General features: G+C 38.1%; 1 protein-coding gene and 1 long non-coding RNA gene across 3 annotated transcripts in view; one reads left to right on the forward strand and one right to left on the reverse strand.

Annotated features, from left to right (window-relative positions):
• Window positions 1-431: 431 nt before the first annotated feature.
• The window catches only part of LOC139969932 (uncharacterized), a 19578-nt gene continuing 3962 nt past the window's right edge, over window positions 432-16047 (reverse strand). Inside the window, exons 2-4 of the mRNA XM_071975352.1 lie at window positions 4324-4373; window positions 2764-2922; window positions 432-1625 (exon numbers count right to left, since the gene is read on the reverse strand). Coding sequence (XP_071831453.1) covers window positions 1410-1625; window positions 2764-2922; window positions 4324-4373 — 425 coding nt within the window. The 3' untranslated portion in view covers window positions 432-1409. The remainder of the gene's footprint in view (window positions 1626-2763; window positions 2923-4323; window positions 4374-16047) is intronic.
• The window catches only part of LOC139969935 (uncharacterized), a 13274-nt gene continuing 1612 nt past the window's right edge, over window positions 4386-16047 (forward strand). The window contains exons 1-4 of one of the 2 annotated variants that reach the window (XR_011793831.1): window positions 4386-5748; window positions 8068-8137; window positions 8851-10561; window positions 14630-14958. This is a non-coding gene — a long non-coding RNA (uncharacterized lncRNA). The other variant, XR_011793830.1, reaches the window with a different exon arrangement.

Here is a 16047-nt window from a genome sequence, read left to right on the forward strand (position 1 = left end):
CAAACTATCCACATCACAATAATAGAGGATATAGTGAATTTTTAGGATACAGTATTTGTTTATTTGAGAAAGAAACCAAAAGCTTGAAAGAAAGTCAAAATTTGAATAAAATAAGGCGTTTAATTTCACAGGTTTCAAACTTCGACAAATCTTCAGCTCAGCCCCCCTTCCCTTCCTTTGCCTCTTATTATGTTACCAAAATAAATAAGTCCATATAAGTTTATGGAAACTACATATTCAGAGGTGTTTTCACTTTTTAATGTGTTTATTTTAACGGTTGATTAAAGCCACATGCGGAGGTTATACTATCAGAAATACGAATCGATGCGACTCAATTCCGAATCAGTGCCTGAACTTTCCTGATGACTTTCCTGATGAGAAGTCAAATTATAAATGATTCAAGAAAATACAACACGAACAAATTATCTTCGAACAGGACAACAAAGTTTCTTTTAAAATGTAATTCTTGACTTATAACACAGTCCTCCTAGTATTCATCATAAAACATGTGCAAAAGTTATGTTTTATGAAATATAAGTAGAATTAAAGTAAATGGTGTTACCAAAAGCAAAAAGATATGAATGATAGCTAGAAATTGTGCTTAAATTGATCTTTACCGCCTACCCCTCTAATACTATATCTAAATGATTAAAAAGCGTTATTAAAACTTCACAAAATGTGTGGAAACCATTTTCCTCTGAGTAAATTCATGTCATATGGTTAATTCTGGTTATTAATTAAGTACATGGAGACAAGTACAACACATTGCAAAACAAAGAAAGATAGACAAGACTAAAGAAATAAACAACTGAAACTAGTTTTCAAAACTATAACCCGCCCCCCCCCCCCACACACACACAGACACACACCTACAAAACTCTGTTCTCAATCAAATGTAACACATGAATGTGCTCACATTATCTCAAAGTACAAGAACAAATAAAGAATATGGAGACGATTGAATTTTAGACATGATGAATATGCATTTAGGGAGTGACTAACTCAATCCCGGTTTTGGACACACCCACGAGGCATTTCGTAATGATTTAGTTGTGTTGAAGACTAAGGAAATGAACTCGAGTCTTCACGGAACTGTTTCGTGTTTTAAATGTTGTCACTAAAAATAGGTCTTCCACTTTCGTGTACAATAGTATCAAGCTAATTAATTCATAAAAACAATTACAAATAATTTAAATGTCAAATGCCGACTGCGAGCGTTGCCGATTAACAGAGTATGTTGCGTTTTACATACTTTTGGATAATCTATGCAATGGAGAAAAATGAATTTATTTTAATGTAAATAACTAATAAACAAGATGGAGAAAAATTAGTAATATTTGTCACTACATCTATTAATAATAATAGTCACCGACGATATTTGCAAGAGTGATGACAACCTAACATTTCACTTAGTTGAAAAAGCTGTCATCAAAAGGATTGTTGTCAACATCATTAAAGTTAACATTAAAATTATCATTGACGTTATCGACGACTGCTTTAGCGACCACCAACCACCAAATAATAAAAATGACAACAATGATCACCAAAGCCACGTAAGAGAGCGCTGTGGCAATGAAAGACACTCGTGTCAAAGATCTAGCCGAGTCACTGTTGTCGTTAAGTGCCTGTTGGGAAGAAAGAGAGAGAGAAACAAAATAAGGAAAATAATAACAATTATAGATATTTTTCGACTATGTTGAACACTTTTAACATTCGTATTCTCCTGCATGGAATAATTCAGTACTTCATATATGTATTTATAACCATTTTTAACGTTTCTATGTAGTTTAGAATGTTAACCTGATGAGTATGTCGATGACTGCTGGATGGAAATAAGACGAATATTATCGTTTGTTGAAAGTCCCAAAGGGACCCAAACCCAACCGTGGTGACAATCATAACTGTCGTGGTCGACCACCCCCCCCCCTCCCGCCCCTTCTCACCTTTCCCCATATTCCACAGCCAGAAGACACACATCCAACCAACATGATTGGTTTATGTGGTAAAGATAAATACCATTTACTACTTTTCCCAAACAGCTGTTGAAATCTGATCCCACTTTGAATGATATCACTGATTTAATGTTTCGTCACACACAAGGCTTATGTCATGTTCAAGTCTAAATATGACATCATTATCAAGTAACATGTGTTGCAACGTTTTATGTTCTTCATTATGTAAATGTTTTATTATATGGAGATGAGCTACACAGACGCTGAACCTAACATATTAAACCTCTTAACTTGACCTAATGATGCCATTTGTTGCTTCATTTGTCAAAGCTGTTAAAACTTTCTACCTTGACAATATTAAAAGAAAAGAAAGTTTCACATCGTAGATGTACAGCGACATCACCAATGCCCCAAAAGACAACTGTCAGATACGATTTAAACTTGTCTGCGATATCGCCAACGCAAACAAGAGTTATCGTAGCTGTTGGGGTGGGGTGGGGGGGAGGGAAGATTGGTTCTTCAACAATGTAGTTCTCTACCATATAAGACAAAGTTGATGGTTGCATGGTTTGCGTCCCTTTAAATGTGAATGTTACCGATGCAGTGGTGACATAAACTGCACTTATGTGACAATGATCTCGTGTTGTTTTGATTTTTATATAATAACTGTATGATGTTGTTTAGACCAATAATTAACATTTGATATGATTGATTAAAATTGGAGATTTCCTACCGGTTTATAATTAAAGAAGAACAAATTATTAATAACAATCCAAAATAAAGTGAAAATAATTTATGTTAATATCCTTACCACGATGGCACAGATGCACGATGGGATAGTACAAAGAAAAGACCCGGGGAAGCAAAGCAGTGTGATGATAGAGAAGACGAGCGCCCCTATAGCTGCGCCAGAGTTTTGTGGAGGAGCAGGACTTTGTACGACGACCACGTGGGGGTTAGGTTGGTAACCCTATGGTAAACAAAAAGGAAAGTAATAAACAAACAATAGGAATGGCATTTTTGCTTTTATTGACCGAGAATTATACAAATCTGAATGCCTCGAAAATTGTAACATGCATATACCGTAAATCTTCGTATTCTGCTAAAACATTAGTTCGCCTTTCAGATTATTCCCGCATATACGCAATATGAGCGTGGCAGTAAAGTCTAAATGTTCCTTTATGTGTGAGAGTTACTGACAATGAAGTGACCTTCTATAGTGGTAGTTTAGTCCTAAGTTATCTCATGATAACCATTTATGTTTAGAACACTAAGCTCGTGTTGAATGTTTGTTTGGTGATGTTTACTGCTAACAATCGACAGCAAAAAACCGACATTTTATAACAAGTAAAATCATGAAGCATGACATGGTACATTTTGGGAATTTTCACGCCGGACCTAGTTGTAATGCGATATTTCTAATTGTATAAATTGAATTCAGATACAATACAGAAGTTATACAATTCAATAGCTTGGTTTTTGCAGCAAGTATGGTGGTGTGCGGCTATCTTTGTCGCATTTATTCGAGAACTGTGTTAAACATATGCCGTGTTTGTTAGTCAAATTAAAAACACTTTCTCAATTGCAATTTTAACCTATAAAGACTTTGCGCAAACGTCCAATATTTCCACAGTGAAACAAAGAAACATCATTTTTATAATTTGAGACACTTTTGTGGAAAATTCCACCCATTTACCTGGATTACACAGTAACTTCAACGCATGCGCGACATTAGGAACGTTTTCCCTTGCTTCAAGAAGATTGACAACCAACCTTTACAAGCATTATTCCTTCTGTTTCCTACGGAATCTGATTGAACAATTGATGACATCACATAGCTTAGTAATATAAATAAACCACTGAGTTAAATCAGCGAGATCGTCATCACCGCTAGTTTTTTAAAGATAATTAAAAGCTCTTACTATCGAGAATTAATGGTATATCATCATACATTATGTACATTGGTGACGTAAGAGACAACAAACAGAAAAGCAGTCACACAGACAGAGAGACAAACAACGCGGACAGGAGAAATGACTGACGCAAAGAGACAGACAGATTGGCAAACAGACGAACTTTCAGAAAATTGGAAAAATACAATGAAATCAGTTCTTATCATACTATAAGAGCTTAGAAAAGGTTACAACATAAAGAAGGTCTTTAGCACGATATTAATAGGCAAACTGACACACACACACACACAAAACAGTTTCACAAGAGCTGAGAGACAAAAAGGTTAACTGAAAAACAAGGAAAAAGAAATGATCAAGGAGATTAAAGGTCATTTACAAAATATAACTAAATCCTATGAAATTGTGGTGAGTACATTTTACATATTTAGTTTTATTAAGTAGTAAATGTCAATTCTCACCTGGTTTGGTTGAGTGGTCTGAACGTACTGTTGTTGTGGTGGTTGTTTTGCTGACAAAATAGAAATAAACATCAAATTATGGATTATAAACCAGCCTATAGATTAACGGGATAGAGCGGCTAAGAGAGTGTTTTGTCATTATTCATGACACCTTAAAGGAGTGTTCCAGACATTAAGAAATATTAATATCAAAACAATCACCAGTTTTCGTTTGTCACTGTACCTCATATATTCGGCCATAACTACAAATAATCCTAATGTATTAAAGTTCAACTGAATGCTGTCTCCCTGATGTTGCAGGTTGCAGGATGTATGGGGGCGTTTGAACTGAGGGGGGCTGCAACGTATCATTTAGTTTGAAACAAACGGTGTCTATAGATCTAACTTTAAAAGACATTCTTATGTACGGCCCAAATAGCGAGTAATTTTAAAACATTATGTCGAGGCCTGAGAAGAAGCCTGTTGTCTTTGGTAGAGGTCAATCTGTATGCTGAATACAAGAAAAGTGTCCATCTCGGTTATCAGATGCCAATGTGAAAATTGTTTGTCATATCTCAATGCTTTTTACTTGACTTCTTTGAAGTATGTTGTTCTAGCTATATGCTACAGCCTAGTGTGTCACATTAATATTATATTATTAATGTGTAAAAGTAAGTCGGCCTGATGTTTCGATCCTACCAGGATCTTTTACTGAGGCTAAATGACAATTAATAGTGACGAAGGGACAAATACACGCACAAAATACAGACAGGTTAATGAGCAGGTTGAACACAAAGATATAGATGTCAGAGGATTAGTGGACAAGGGATGGAGAGAAGAAAGAAACCAAGAGGGGAAGAGGAGAGATAGGAGATAAACTGTAGAAGGACAAAGACAAAAAGGTGTGGAGAAAAAAGGGGTAAAAGATAGCTACGAGAAGAGGAGTGACAGGGGGGGGACAAGGGGTGACGGGTGGGTATCATAAATGTAGCATCATCAAAACCACACTGCAGTTTTGCTGTCTGGTTTTCAACAGAACGTTTTAATTATATATTTGAGTGGAGCTCCTTGGAGCTAGGCTTCCTAGACCTACCAAAACTCAAAAGTGTTCAATCACTGTATAACACTGTAAAAAAATTACTGTATAATTTACAGTAGTTCCGTAGTATAAAATACAATTGTCAACAGGTAATTTCAAAAACAGCCGGTGTACTGTACTCATATCAACTTTACGCGTACGACGTACGTATACGTCATAGTATATACTGCACCGCCGCTCCCTGGCTGCTATACATAACGTGCAGGCGGGACATGCATGCTATTATATACACTCTGGTTGACCATACGTATTCTCTGTACGGGACCCCGTCGCATGTGTACTCGTACTCACACGTCGTGTCGACCGAATTCCGTTCACAGTATCAGACTAGCTAGCCGTTATTTAAGGTAAGGAATGAGTTCAAATCTTTTATGAAATTGTAAACACATCACTGATTTTTTTCCGTATCGTACATATTTGGTGCAACAATTCACTGGCTAAATAGTAGCACTAGGCTAGGTCTATATAGCCTAGGCTACACACTGCATGACGCTGTTATCGGGGCAAACTTAAGCCTAGGCTTTTCTGCTCTGTTAATTGACTGTTTATACAGGTGAATTAGTGTGTTAGGCTATTCGTAGTAAGTTTTCCCGCCAAGGTGCGGCGTTGGCCTATACTACTAGTACTACTAGTCTATAGTAAATATCGCCCTTGCCTTTGGTATAAAGTGAAATTAATTCAAATTCAAACGATATTCTCGGTCTATTATATGAACTATTCGAACTTGAGATTTGGATTGAACTAGCTAGGCCGAATTCTACTTTGTCATACAGTATGCTTGACAAACTGGTGAGAATAATAGTTAATAGTATTAACAAATCGTAGGTTATTTCTAAGTTTCTTTAATATGCTAACATAGTAGAACTAAAGGAATAGTAGTACTAGTTTATCCATCACTAGCCTCTATCAGATCACTTGCAAACATCAATAAAATGATCAACCCATGTTAATTATCTTATTTAGGCTAGTTACAAAGGCTCAGGTGGTGAAATTTGAGAAAATAATTACAATAGGGCAGCGCGTGCTGACGTCACTTTTCAGCATTCACCGGATTTCTGCCGGTGAGCACACACATACCTACAGCGAGATAGCGTACAAATAATGGCTTTCGCTAAGTGAAAAAATGTTTCTTGACGTACTTGCTCCCTAAATCCCAAACGATAAGTGTTTAGTAGCATATAACTACACAAATATTTGACATTATTTGAAGTTTAAACTTGTAAATAAGAATATTTTAGCTCTGTCGATCAAGCTAAGCCACAGTAACTCAGTGTCAGTGAACGTAGACCATTTGTTTTCACCGGCTGATAGTACGGCGGGTTGGGTACAGTTGTCCTGGTAACAGCATTTTTCAAAGAAGTCCGACCTGCCCTATAGTATTACTAACTTCAGATGGCAGCAGGTCGTCTGTTTCGCCCCACACGTGAGAAGCGTGCGTTAGCGCCCGGATATAAAGTAAAATAATTTCGTAATATGTTAACAGGTTCATACAAAAAAAATACTGAACATTTATACAAAATAATGTTACTCATTTTGTTAGGAAATAATATCAAAAAATGACAGTTTAGCTAAGGATAAAGATGAATGGAGAAATTTTAGTAACATTTCATGGCACGCTGTGGGAATTTTAGTATCATAACTTGTACCGATGAAATCAGTACTGTGAATTTCAGTCATAAAGACATGTCATGAATATGATTTTTTTTCAGAACTGGTTCATAGTTGATGCCAAAAATGTTGAATAATCAACTTTTTACCAGTGATTAGGGGGCACTCATAGATGACGTCCCACACAAGGGGGTTGGTAGTTTGAACTGTGTGAACTGCGTGGTGGAGGGGTGGGGAGGAGGCAAATACAAATTACTAAAGGCATGAGGAGTTAGGGAGGAGTGATAAGTGAGCATTAACTCAGGGTTAATAGCTTGTGAAGTACATGAATGAAAAAGAAATGTTTTTTTAATCCCTCTTTAGTCTTCTTTACTGTACTCCAATTGTTCAAATTGTATTTGGAATGATCATTTGTACAATGTAGGTAGTGCAGTGTAGGGCTGTTGGCAATTAACGATAAACTGTTATTCGTTCGTTTTGTAGCAATTACGATAAACAAAAGAACTGTAGCGAATAATCGTTAGTGCCGATAATTTCGCGATCTCCAATTGTCCATTGAAAAAAATATGTTAGGCCTACGTCTAATTTTACTGTCTGCAGTGGCGGCGCTATGGGGGGGGGGGGGGTTGGCGCGGGAGCACAGCCTCAGATTGCGCGATTCCCCCATTTCGCTGCTAATAATGCGAACCCTAGGTGTTACTATAACCAGTAAAAGTGATATCGCTGAATGCCTAGCCTGCGCTCTAATATGCAAATAGTAGGCTATAGGGGTTTACGAATAATTGACTATTCGGTAATCGCTACGCATTATTCGAACGATTAACGATTAATCGTTTCCATACGTAACAATTCCGCTAATGTGAAGATTGCGCAATATAATGGAAAATCCCGCGAATTTAAAGATTTAACTTACGGGACACTAAAGAAAAAATCAAAATGATTTAAGGTCACTAAGTCTGTAGGCTGCAGTGTATTTCATCAATATGTTATAAGGTTCGTCAGAATCAAGGCCTCCTGTTTTGATTTACATTTCTCTTTCATTTAATTGTCTATTTCAGCCTACAACTACCAAAGATGATGTAGACAGGCAGAAGGATCTTCCAAACACTCCATTCCTGATTGCTTGTGGTAAGCACTCTATCTGTAGAATAAGATTGATTTTAACTCAACCTTTTGTCAACCTAAAGGCTGTATTGAAAATTAATGAGCTAATACGAAATAATATTTACTGAACTGTTTCAGATCACTAATAAAAAAATCAGACCTAAAAATTATTTTGAAGCTGTGACATGCTTCACTTCAAATTGAAATGACAAAGTCAACAGGAGGACAAGTTCACACAAGGTTGCAAGATTTGATGGGGGTTATTTCTTGCCAATGGTGAAATTAATTTCTGCAGGCACGTGGGTGTGTGTGCGTCTATGACACTTATTGTAAGCATGAAATCTGGGGAATATCAACTTGTGGGACTGTTATTAGGGGTGTACCGGATAGTTCATACTATCCGGCCGGAGATCTGGCCGGATAGTTCATATTATCGGGTAAAATCGGGTCTGGCCGGATCTCAAAATTTTGGATCGGGCACATCCCTAACTGTTATTATACTTAGCTTAGGTTCCCCACTTGCAGTTCAAAAGCCTAGTTTTTTATGTTGTTTCAAGGTCACTTGAGGTCAGCAATCAATACAGTTGCCAAATCCATGCAAGAATATTGCAACTGCAGCAACCTAAAAGGATAAAAAACAGACTACCCAAAAGGAACAATATTTCCAGCTGAAATCTCAACACAAATTTGTTCTTGTTGAAAGGAGGTGAATGAGAAATATATTTATTCACTTTCAGGTGAGATGTTAACTGCCAAGAAATGGATGTTTGTTATCGACCGCCATGTTGTTGCTGACAATATTTTGTCATTCCTGTCTGCCCTCGGAATGCTGTTTTCAGCCTACTACTGTTTCGGAATAGAATATAATGAAGGAGCACCTGCAACTTTGGACTTTTTCAAAGGCACAGTACACTCAGTATGTCAATAACCATGCCTGGAAAGAAAGGGCAACAATGGTGGGTTTTTTTATGCTGGAATTAGGAGCCACATTTTGAGAAAAGGGGTTCCTGGTTGGTGCACAGAGATTTTGAGTGAACCAGGAGCGAATTTGGGCGAACCAGAAGCCTTCAAGTTGGACATGAATGGTCGATCCAATATGAAAAAGTAGATACGAACATGTGAAATGCAATTTATGAGATCGGTTGTGAATTGGGACATCTTTCAACTTCTCCCACCCCTCAAGAGAAGCAGGCTAGCCCTCACACATGTTGGCACCTGCCAAACCCTTCTCATATCCCTAACCACAGAATCTTTCCACCTCAGCCTTCCCAAACGGCATCCTTCTAACCACCTCATCCCTGCTCAAACTTTTCCAATCCCATCCAGTCCATCTCCCAGCCTGCTGCTGACGAGGCTCTCCCACAGCTGGTCAACCATTAGCCCACACCTCTCAATAAGTAGGGTGGGATTTGCACGACAGTGGCTGAGAGGAGGCTGAAGTCTGTCCCCTTGTGTTCGCAACAGCGCGGGTCGTCACGCGCCTGCATCCCGCTGTCCAAATTTCCGGGTACCTACTGGCAGTTTCGAGTGGCCAGGGGAAAAGGTGGGTCACATACGACCCAGGCGTGGGCCTAAAGGTAATGGGTCTACAGGAGCCACCTGGGTGATATATTTTAGCTCTCAGTGTCTCTAACTGATATAAAAAATAATTGGGTGGCTCTATATGACCTTAGCTGGTAAAAAGGGCCAGAAAATATCCTAATAATCAATCACAGGACCTGCCTAATTTTTTATGAGAGCGATGGATCCTGTCTAAAATTGCTATTAATCTGGAATACATTCGAAGAACTCACAGGATATCTCACAGAATGCATTGAAAAAGAAAAATTTGACCCATCATTTGAATATGAGCTAGAATAATGCTTATTTTCTTAAGGGGATTTTGATTACCTGCAAAACCTTGTGGTGGAATCGCATCGTCTACATCCATGAAAGTTGGTTTACCATCAAAACAAAACTGTGTACGACAACACCTAATGCATGGTTTGTACGGAGCCTAGGGCACACGTCAGGTGCTGTCGGACACAATTTGTTTTTGCCCGCAAAACTTTTGCGTGTGCCTTTGCTGTGTGCACCCGCAAGCCGGAAACTCATCCGCATTTGTGGGTGCTGATGTCAAGCTTTGGGTAATTGTATTTAACAACAAATTTCCGGAACATAACAGATTTCCAAGATAATATCACTAGCTCATACCAGCATCATGCTGGTCAGGGCTATTTTGATTGCGCTGCATCCATCACTCTATCTATCACTCAATCTCTCAACAATTGTTCATAAGTGATCTCATGCATATATCCTTTGATGGATTTTGACAAAGTATTATTCTGTACACTATTATATCTGTCCATTTTTGTCCATTTTTTATTCTCTAATTTTGTAGGTGTTTCTTGATGATAAATCCGGACAAGGGATCGAAACTTAAGAAAGGATATGGCACCCATCCGAAAGGTATTCTCTTTGATCCAGAACGTCAGTGACTTCGAATGGGCTCTGTAGTGACAATTGTGAACATTAACAAATAGTAGCAATCAGTGATGGTGCTAAGCAGCGCGATTGCGGGATTCCCGCACTTTTCTTGCCGATCCCGCATTGGGGAAATCGTCGGGGGGATTTCCCCCCTTAAAAATATATATATATATTTTTTGGGGGGGGTGGTGCTTGATTTTATCAGCTTTTAATTTGTACTACTGATGCTCAACTGTCATTTGCTAATGCATAAAACTAGTACGGTACAACATCATTTTATGTCGAAGAAGTTTAAATTTACGCTCAATTTTAGTATTCCCCCCCAAAATTTAAAAATCCCCCCCCAAAAAAAATCGGAAGGGGGGATTTTCCCCCCGAAATTATGATCCTAGCGCCAACACTGGTAGCAATTGGTTATAGTCTCACAATTTTGTGTAGTAGGTTTGCCATTCAGACATTAGTTCAGCCGAAATAGAATTCCATATTGTGTTTTATTGTGTAAAAATGCCTAACTGTGAAGCATGAGACTTGGCTTTGGATTGTAAGAATTGATTGCAAGAATTATTTAAACTTCAGGAAAATTGGGGCCGACTCCATTGGTCACTACACCCATTTACTCTAGCGGCCCATTACTGATAGATCGGCTGTTCGCAGATTCAGAATAGGTTATCCTATTCAGGGCTCGACAAAACCGAAGGCTTTTGCCATCGTGCCCTTCCTTTTTACTGAAAAAAAGCTGTCAGTGCCCCCAAAATATTACACCACCGACGGCACAAAATGCTGTGATACCCTTTTGTTTGTGCTGTTGGTGCCCTTTTAAATTATTTATTCACTTAGCCTAAAGCGTCTCCCTGTTCTCCCCGGAAACCATGAGAATAGGAATATTTTTTGAACCTAAAAGTACAACATCAAATTTCATTCCCGCGAATCGTTGTCTTCATGGGCGGCGATCCTGGGGGGGGGGGGGAAGGGGGGATATATCCCCCCCATGAAAATGGGTGGAGGGGATGTAATACACCATATCCCCCCCACCAAATGCCAGGGATAAGAATATTTTCATGCCTACATTTATGCATCATCGTTAATGTACGGCTCTTTTTTAGCTTCATTTCTCGCCTACCATAAACGCAGTGGGTTCTTTTCAAATAAAGCGTCTTTATAAAGCAAGAATAGTTGACTGTAGGCTTCATTGGCCCTATAACAACAAAATGTATTATTGCGCCCACGGTATTGATATAGTACATATATGCACCCTCATAGTATTCATATAGGCCCTATAGTAGGCCTACACACGCACATGTTCCCTCGAACAGCTGAGAATCTCATGTTACCATGGTAATGCTTAATACACGTTTCACCTGGATGCCCTAGCAATCGGTACCTAGGAATGTAACTATGTGTAATTGTGTATTGCATGTGTATAGGCCTATAATAGCCTGCATGAGGCCATTTTCTTCATCGAATAATATAAAAGAGCTCTCGAACATTCTAACGTTGCGCCTGAAACAAGATTGACAGGGGCAAATTTCCCAAAATAACACCCGAAATTAAAAAAAAAAGTATTTTGGATCCTGATTATGAGATATTTCGGACATGACATCCCTATTTTAAAGTTTGGTATATGCCGCTTGGAAACCTCGGGAAGTGCCGTTTCCGGCCATCTAGAGGGTTTGTTAATCCCAAAATTTTCTTGTACGCTTCGCGCCAACCGATGGTGGCGCTACGCTTAGATAGTCAACAAGGTCATATCCCCCCCACTCGGAAGTACGGATCGCCGCCCATGGTTGTCTTATTGTACATCACGCTTTCCTGTTTCCCTTTTCATTTTGACCACATTCTGATATTCTGTGAATAATGTTCCTTAAATATAGATCTAACTACATAGTTACTACACAGTGCAACCTAAACTATAGCGTGGTGATGCTAGCTCATGAATAATTAATGAGTACCGCATGACGTGTCAGGGGTTATTGGATTTTTTACTTTAAAACTGGGTGCGACGCCTGGGTGATAAATACGGAAACTGCTTTCAATATTGTAAAAATTCATAAAAAAAATATTTGAAAAAAAAGGAATCATCTGGAGGCAACCACCATTTGAAAGGGGATTGTTTACCCTACAGTATCGCAGTTAAAACAGGATCATGCCTGCCTTCGCCTTTGATTCAAAAATCGTAAGCCAACCCGGAAGTGTATGCATTAGTACAACTGGCGGGGAAAAAGGTTGTCATGTGGGAGACGGTTCGTGAATAAAGATTTAAATTTTCGTCTATTTTCATCAAAATTTGGATCAGTTGGTATGTTTACTTTAGGAATATATTCAAGTACTTGAAATAATTTTTGGAGTGTAATATCTTTCATAAAAAATGTATTTTGACATAAATGTTTTTAATTGGTCATTAATTATCAACTAATTAGAGGGAGTTCCAATTCTGCAAATAAACAGGAAATTGTCACCTGGGCATGTAAAAATCAGTGGAATGACCCACATAAAACTTGTGCAAACATGAGGGACACTTTGTAAATTTTACAACATTTGCAAATAAGGGGGCTAATTCAGCATCATACTAGCTATCTGTTGAGTTTACTGATCGGAGGCTGATTGCGAGCATTAACAAAATGAATGGGCGCCCATAGGAGGGTCACACAGGTAATCAACCATATTGTGTTTGTCTTCCGACCTTTACATAATCAAAATCACGGTCTGCCACCATTCATGGCGACGTGGCTAACTGCACATCTTCAAGGTTCTTGTGAACTTGTGTATGGAAGTGACAGGCCCTCCTTTTGTCACCTTTTATAACTTTTGTACACGATGGGTTAATATTGTGAAATCATATTTAGTGCTACAGCTCGGAATATTAATGATGCAGATTCTTTCTCTGGGAAGTTTCGCAAGAAACAGAAAACATTGAAGATACGTTCGTACAAAATGTCCTTCCTCTGAGACATTATGGAGATTTGAGGTAACGAATTAGGTAAAATGTTATACTTTTCTGTTGTATTTGTTATTTTTTTCTTGGGGTGAGGGGGTTAAGGGGGAAACCACTAATTTCGGGGGGACCCGAGATCCACCCGGAGGGGGGGGGTTAGGGAGTGGCCGCCCCTTGAAATGTGTTGCACAGATGTAACATCGCCACTTATTTACTGGCCCAGATTAAGCCACATGGCCATATGTAAGACTGGTGTTTTAATGATAGTAAGAATGTAAGCACAGTTACAGTTGTAATAAAGTTGTAATAAACTATTTCCTTGTTATTTTCCATTTTTGAAAATTTACTCTGTTTTACCCACAGTCTAAATGTGACTTCAGAAAAAAAGTTAAAATTCCTTACTTATATAATGGTCATTTGTACATGTTTCATGTTCAAGCATTTCATTTTTCAAGTAGCTCAAAGGTCATTTGCGAAGGTCACATTGTATGCCCTTGATTGAGTAAATATTGTATCGCTAACCAACTGGTGAAATACCACTGCCATGGAAATAGGACCTGTTAATTTTCCAAATTTGTTGTGACCCTGCAGACAATCAATTGTGAATATTACATTTTTGTGTAAATTAATTACAGTAATGTGTAATTTATTGTGAAATTGGAAAATTTTACATTTCAAAAATGTGAATATTACATTTTTTGGTAAATTCATCTACAATTTGTTGTTTATTTCACAGTTTTAAACTGTGAATATTACATATGTTTGTAAATTTATTTACAATAAATTGTCAATTTTACAGTTTTAATATGTAAATATTACATTTTTTTGTAAATTCATTTACAATTTATTGTTAATTTCACAGTTTTCATCTGTATATATTACATATTGTTGTAAATTAATTTACAATAAATTGTTAATTTTACAGTTTTCAACTGTAAATATTGCAGTTTTCGGTAAATATCTTTACAATAATTTGTAATTTGAATTACCAAAAATGGTAAAGTTTACAGTTTTTAACTGTTTTTTAATTTACAAGTGATTGTAAAATTAACAAATTATTTTTGGCATTTTAGCTGACAGCCATTTCACTGTAAAATTTACAATTTTTTTTTTTACAGTGTAGTTGAAAATCAACTACCCTTGACGGTGGGAATAAAACGACCAAGGGCGTCCATATACATCAATCGAAAAAGAAACTTGAATGTTTGATGACATCATGTGAGTGGGGGATATTTCTGATAATTTCCCTAACTATTATACCTTACAGTTTCCTTAATGACAGACGTATTGACTTTAGGAACGATTAATTGGTCTGGCAGTTAGCCACTATATACAATATGCTGGGTTTATTAGTGTAAACTTGGAAGAGGAAATGAATGTAAAGAATCAAGTATTTGAAGTTGAAGTTGAGTTTTTAGAATACATTTTGTAATTACTAGTACAATCAGTGGCGTAGCTACGGGGGGGCCGAGGCCCCCCCATGAAACCGGCCGGCCCCCCCACTGGCCCCCCCACTGGGAATGGGGTAAAAAAAAAACACTCATCAGTGCGATTCGCTAATATTTTTTGTTCAATAATTTGGGAAATAGAGTTACACAATTTTCTCGTCTGCATCTGGCAGAATAAGAATAATACAATATCTGTAGTAATCATGAGAATGGTCACACAGCATGGCATGGCAATGGTCGATGCGACCATACACCACGAACCTTGTTGTGCTGCGTGATAGCGATATCTGCTGAAAATATGTTCAGTGCTTCCACCTAGCGCAACAATCTATCAAAAGATTGGCTCCGTTTGTTCTGAGCCGAGGTATCAGGTATTCATGGGCGGCGATCATGGGGGGGGGGGACGGGGGACATGTCCCCCCAATATTTTAGGTGGGGGGATATAGTATCTTATATCCCCCCCAATATTTGGTGGCATAGTTTTTTTTTAAGCATATGTTTTGTATTTTTTTATGATATCGCTAGTAATTTCAAAATAGAAAATGCTTAGATGCAACTTGCAAGGCCTGGGAAGTGCCATTTCCAGCGATCTGGGAAGCATTTTCGGCCAAAATTTTCTTTTGCGCTTCGCGCCAACTCATGGTGGCGATACGCTTAGAAAGTCTGGGTACAAGCTTTGCCCCTCCCTTGGCAAATTCCTCGCAAAGCGCCTGTCTAACCGTGTCACATATTTGTTACTATATATGACCGAAAGTAGTTTTTACTTTTTTTTCTCGAAATGAATAGCTAGACGGACCGCATCCGTAATGAAATTTGGTTTGCATCTTGTGTATGAGTGTAAGTACGTACAATCATACATAGGATCCACATCGATATTGGTTCACTGGGTTTCCATTTGGCCTGTTTCCTACAAGATTTCTAACCGCAGGTGCGTAGCCAAGGGAGGGGGGGGGGTGAAGGGGTGGAGACCGCCCTCCCCCTCGAGCATATTTTTTTGGTATTTTCTATGATATCGAAGTTATAGCCGTTATAAGAGGTTTTAATATTTGTACACCAATAATTTAACTGTGTCTGAAATTTCGAAAATC

The sequence above is a fragment of the Apostichopus japonicus genome, chromosome 7 (genome assembly GCF_037975245.1).
Source record: "Apostichopus japonicus isolate 1M-3 chromosome 7, ASM3797524v1, whole genome shotgun sequence".
Classification (NCBI taxonomy): domain Eukaryota; kingdom Metazoa; phylum Echinodermata; class Holothuroidea; order Aspidochirotida; family Stichopodidae; genus Apostichopus; species Apostichopus japonicus.